This window comes from Epinephelus fuscoguttatus, linkage group LG4 (genome assembly GCF_011397635.1).
Source record: "Epinephelus fuscoguttatus linkage group LG4, E.fuscoguttatus.final_Chr_v1".
In the NCBI taxonomy this organism is placed as follows: domain Eukaryota; kingdom Metazoa; phylum Chordata; class Actinopteri; order Perciformes; family Serranidae; genus Epinephelus; species Epinephelus fuscoguttatus.
Genome location: NC_064755.1, coordinates 39,770,864 through 39,776,714, shown reverse-complemented (window position 1 = coordinate 39,776,714; position 5,851 = coordinate 39,770,864). Strand labels below are relative to the sequence as shown.

The following is a 5,851-nucleotide window of genomic DNA, read 5'->3' as shown; positions in this document are numbered from 1 at the left end:
TTTCCATGTTCCCAATAACCCAATAAAATATAGTCCCAATAACACAATTTACCTGACCTCAAAAGCATAAGCTAGAAATGTAAAAAGTTTTTCTCTGACAAGAAATAGAAAAGCACTTTCTTTGCTTCTCCATATAAAGTGGACAACTGCCTTGAGGGCCCCAAAAACCCCAGGTTCACCGGATGTAAATTGGTTTTATGCGTGGGAGGATTGTGAGACAGTGGGCCCCTGGGCACACAGATGCAAAAAGGCACACCAACTCTCCTACATGTGAGAAACACACACGGACTTTGTGGTGTTTTGCCTCTTTTTTTGTTGTCTTCTGCCTGTGTTGACGTTATGGTTTTTGTGGTTTTTGTCTCCTTGAGGTTGTTTTGTGTCTCTTTGTTGCCGTTCTGTGTCTTTTTGCTTCTCTCTGTGGCCTTTTGACATCTCTCTGTCATCATGTAGAGTTTCTCGACGGTTGGTACGCGTTGATTTAAGTGACATTTCGCAGGTGAAGGCAGGAGGGCCGCTGACAGTTTGAACCCCTGGACCTGTGCCTGGAAGGGCCATTCAGTCATCCACCCATGCATACTTGAATATACGTTGGTAAAGGCTTCCCTTCACTTCTACAAGGTTTAGCTTTATGAATGGAGTAAAAAAAAGGAAACAAATAATAAGTAATAGTAAAAAAGAAATTCCACGTGTCCTCCAGGGCCGGAGACACGCTGAAAAGAACACTGCATGTTCCTTCCTCTCTTCTTTGACAAAAGATTTTAAGTCCTATGGTAGTGACTTGCACAATACAAAGACATGTTGTTGTGGAGTTGCTGCCTGCTGCGTGTTAAATGTGGGCGACGTTCCTCTGCTCCCAGCCCAGTGTTCCCTGCAGACAGTGAAAGCTGTGGAGGAGATCAGTGAAGCCTGCTGGCACCAACCAGCTGGATCACAGAGAAGGATGATGGGAAAATGCTGCTGTGGGCCATCTGGCTGCTGGACTGTCGGCTCTGTGTGGATTCATGAACTGACTGAACCTGCGTCAGGTAAATAATTCACTTACTCACTTCCTGAGGTTTGCTGTTTATATCCGTCTACAGAACATTCTGACAGAAAGAGCTATATTAAGAAAACCATGATTAAAAAGGAAAATGATTTCATAATGACACCGCACATTTTTTCATCCCCCCTCCTGAGCTACCAAAGATTTTTAATTATCATATGCTACTGTACATTAAGCCCTCAGCTCGTCTTCATTTGATTTGATGTAATGAAACTGAAACTGTGCGCCAATTGCTTTTTGTTTCAATAATTTATGTTAACAACCAATCAGAAGAGGACACCAAACACCTGAGATGATTAGACCTTCATCAGATAATATTCAAATTATATTTAATTCGTTACTGAGATTTTAAAGGTGTAATTTGTAGGATTTATGGGGATTTATTAACACAGCTGGTATATGATATAATAAATATCTTTTCTTTAGCGTATAATCACCTGAAACTAAGAATTGCAGTGTTTTTGTCACCTTAAAATGAGCTGCTTATATCTACATGTGTGGGTTCTCGTCTATGGAGGTCAATATATTGCATTGCCATGTTTCTACAGTAGCCCAAAACGGACAAACCAACAGTGACTTTGGATAGGGACATTAGTGTTTTCGCATTTTCGCATCAGCCACCGTTAAGCCCCTGCTTTATTCAGTGTTTTTAAATCTCAAATCACCTGCTCTGTTTGTTTAGGAAAGGAAGAGACCTCTGCGGATAATCTGACTCCCACTAAAAACCTCCTGAATGTCTGGATCTCAAGTTATCAGGGAAAAAAGGTGAGCACAGGTTAGCAGCCGTTTCTGAGATGCCAAACAGTGTCAGAGAGACCTTAACGTTTTTATGTGCTTTATTCTGTGTTTTCACTGGTTTACATCAGCCTGGGTTGCATTTATAAACAGTGCACTTCCCATGCAAAAGTTGTGACCTATAAAAACAGACTTGATGGGAGAAACTGTGACGCATGCTTACCAACATTTACCAACACTGAGGCAGAAGCCTGATTATATAAACTGTCTAATGTTTTTTGGCACACGCCATTTTTGGCTTTTGTCCATATGTACATTTTCCATTGTTTTAGAAATGAGACCCCAGGTGTGTTTGTGTTGGAGAGGAGGAGACCTCTGCGGATAATTTGCCTTCAAAAAAACCTCCTGAACAGTGAAGGAATTCTAATCGGGAGCAGTTTCAGCTGGTTGAAATCTGCAGTCCTCACTAAATCCTCTTAAATCTTACACACTGGTCCTTTTAATAAAAGTTTGTTTACTCAGTATCTTTACAAACAGGTGGGAAATATTTTCACTATAAACCAGCTGTGACACTTTCTTGTATTTAAATGTTCTAAACACGTTGATTTGCTCTTTAAATGATTTTTAGGGGTAAAACTTGTGTTATTTTTCATTTTTAATTGCATTTATGTTGCTTTTTAAGTCACTCTGAACACACCACATCTCCACTGCAGGTTGAGTCACTTCGGACACTGTCAGATTTACAGGTGTAAACAGGTGACTTATTCTGCTGTTAGAAGATACTCAGGGTCAGGTGGAGGTGGAGGTGGAGGGTGGGCCCTTCGTGGACCCTCCCTAGCTCCAGCTCTCGTCCTCTGCTTTACTTTAATCTTGAAATGACACGCCTGTCCCCCCCGCCGGGCACGCGCCTCCTCCTCGGGCACCAGCAGAGCATAAAGGGAGCTGCGCGCGCGCGGGGCTCAGAAGTGAACCAGTAACCGGCGGCAGTAAGGGCAGCTCCGGTTAGTTCAGACCGCCCTTTGAGGGCAGAAGAGAAAACACACCGCGGGGTTAACATGAGCTGCGGGAACTCTGCGCACCTGACCGCGCAGGAAGCTTCTTTTCTCCGGGTGCGCACGAGGTGATGCGCCCTGCGGGACTCGGCTCGGGTGTGTTACCGGAGAGGATGGCGGAGCTGTGGAACACCACGTCCTCCTGGAACAGGTCCGCTACGGGACAGGACCGGTTCAGCAGCCTGGATGACATCGACTTACCGGCGGACGGCTCTCCGACGCTGCGCATCCTCATCTCCATCGTGTACTCGGTGGTGTGCGCCGCCGGGCTGGTCGGGAACCTGCTGGTGTTCTTCCTGATGAAAGTGCGCCGAGGCAGGAAGAAACGCTCCAGCATCAACCTGTTCATCCTCAACTTGGCCGTCACGGACTTCCAGTTCGTGCTGACGCTGCCGTTCTGGGCGGTGGACACGGCTCTGGACTTCAGCTGGCCGTTTGGAAACGCCATGTGCAAGATCATTCTCTCAGTGACGGTGATGAACATGTACGCCAGCGTGTTCTTCCTCACCGCCATGAGCGTCACCAGGTACTGGTCGGTGGCTTCAGCACTGAAGGACCGGACGCGGCGGCGGGTGTGCCCGGTGCGCTGGGTGATCGCTGGGCTCTGGGTCTCCGCCACCGTGGCCTCTTTGCCAACTGCAATTTTCTCCACGGTGAAAAGTGTGGCCGGGGAGAGACTGTGCCTGCTGGGCTTCCCGGACGGCCAGTCGTGGCTGGCTCTTTATCACCTCCAGAAGATCCTGGTGGCCTTCGTGTTCCCCATGCTGATTGTGACCGTGTGCTACCTGCTGCTGCTGCGCTTCGTCCGCCTGCGCAGCATGAACAACAACCAGGTGAAGCGGAGGTCCAGGGTGACCCGCTCCGTCACCATCGTCGTCCTCTCCTTCTTCATCTGCTGGATGCCCAACCACGCCATCACCTTCTGGGGCGTCCTGGTGAAATTCAACGTGGTCAACTGGGATAGGACCTACTACATGGTGCACACCTACATCCACCCGGTGACGGTGTGCCTGGCGCACACCAACAGCTGCCTGAACCCGGTGCTGTACTGCCTCATGCGCCGGGAGTTCAGGAAGAAGATGAAGGATCTGTTCTGGAGGATTTCCTCGCCCACCGGGACGAACCCCTGCCACCTGAGGCCGTTCTCTGGGACGGTGAGAGCGGAGCCGGACGACACGCAGATCGTTATCCCGCTGAATAACGTGGAGACGGAGAACTGCAGACTGTCTGTTTTAACGGACCAGTGCGACACGGACGTGCTGAACAAATAAAGCAAACTTTTAACTAAAGGACAAAATCTTTTAAACCCGCTGACATCCGCCTCTGAATGATATTTGAAATGATTCGCCTCAAACTAACCACTCAGATGAACACTGTGACTGTGTCACCCTTTCTCACAATAAAGTTATTTATACTGCAAGTGTTGCTGGAGTTTTTACCTCTCTTGTTTAACGGAACCAGTTGGGCTCATTATTTTTGGAGAGCGCTTGTGCCAAATCCAACACCGGACCGGACAAATCATTGCAGCTATACGTGGCTTATTATATGTGTCTGTCTTTGTATCAAAGGGATGTATATATTTTATCACAATTTAAAGGTGTGAAGTATAAAAGGAGTGAAAATAACAAACGCGTGTAAATTGCGCACGGGTGCGTAAAACCACCCAGCTGCGTTTCTGCTTCACTTGACTGCGCTGAGTCTCACTGGGATCTGACACCACAGTGATGCTGAGATGTTTTGGGGAAGCTGACGCTTTGTTGTTTCTGTCCTATAAATGGAGTGCAGGCTCGGTGTCTCATGCTGCTTTGTTCTCTAAAGTGCTCTCTGTGCAGACTTTATGCTCCGAGGAGTCACAGTCTGATCATTGTGCTGCTGCAGGGAGATTCCAGCTGCTGCTGCTGCTGCTGCTGCTGCTGCCTCAAACATCATCCAGTGGAATATTGTTGACGTTTGTTGTGGCTGGTGTGTAAAATGTTCCAACTTGAGTCAGTGAATGTAAAAAAAAAGTGCCAATGCAACCTTAAAAATAATGTTTGGAGAATAAAATATTTAATTTGTGTTGACGTTGACTGGAGTGTTTGTCCTGTTTAAGGTATCTGTTGAGATGTGGGCAGCAGGCTGTGATGCTGTCATGGGCTTCAGTCTGTGTTGATTAGATTTACTCAAGTGTTTACATGCCAGCGGCCTCAGGGCTGCTCAGTCTGAATCGACTCCCTGTGCTGTAAAGATAATCCTAACAGGGATGAGTTTTATTTAGGAGGATGAAGATAAATGTTTCAAATGTTTACACATGTTTCTGGAGGCACAGATCACTTACAGGAGCCTCTTATAGGGAATGTAAATGTTACTTTAAAGATCAAAGGTGTTTAGTTGAAACATGTTAAAGGTTACATTCTGTTGAGTCTAAATTCAGGTATTTTCCAAAACATGTTCTTTTTTAATGCGTCACAGCTGAGCTACGCCCTGATTGGCTCCGTCCAGTTAAGCCAGTTCGCAGCATTATAAAGATTAAATCATCCAATCAGACTTGAGCTGCTACTCTCAACCAATTAGAGCCCTTTAAATATTGATATTAATCATCCCAATCTCTTGTAACTAAGTTATAATAATTGGATCACATCATAGCCTAAGTGTATTGTTCATATCATTAGCATCAGTTAAATAAAGTTACTTCTCGACTCATGGTTTGGTCCAGGACATCATAAAATTTGTGAAAATGTTTGTGATAATTTCCTAAAACCTCAGTTGATGCTTGGCTCCCCTGTTTCACCCCCAAATATATTCAGTTTTCTGTCAAGTAAGACAAACAAAACTAGCAAATTCTCACATCTAAGAGGCAGGAATCAGTGAATATTTGGTATTTTTGCTGATGATTCTTCAATAATTCATTGCCTGTCAACATAATTACCAAAATTTACAAGTTTACCTCTAAAACGGACACATGAGACGTGTGGTTCTTTTACTCTGAAAAGTTAGGGCCCATTTTTTAAATTACTACTGAAGTATTTTCCTCTAATGAGAA

The 5,851-nt window shown here is 45.5% G+C and overlaps 1 protein-coding gene across 1 annotated transcript; it reads left to right on the top strand.

The window, feature by feature from the left end:
* Nucleotides 1-2,729: 2,729 nt before the first annotated feature.
* rxfp3.3b (relaxin family peptide receptor 3.3b) lies at nucleotides 2,730-5,316 on the top strand. Its single transcript, XM_049575277.1, has one exon. It carries the CDS (start codon nucleotides 2,901-2,903, stop codon nucleotides 4,098-4,100), a length of 1,200 nt encoding a protein of 399 aa, XP_049431234.1. The 5' UTR covers nucleotides 2,730-2,900; the 3' UTR covers nucleotides 4,101-5,316.
* Nucleotides 5,317-5,851: the final 535 nt, after the last annotated feature.

Bases quoted from the DNA above. Each gene is read 5' to 3' on its own strand.
- rxfp3.3b (XM_049575277.1), top strand. From the start codon at position 2,901: ATGCGCCCTGCGGGACTCGGCTCGGGTGTGTTACCGGAGAGGATGGCG.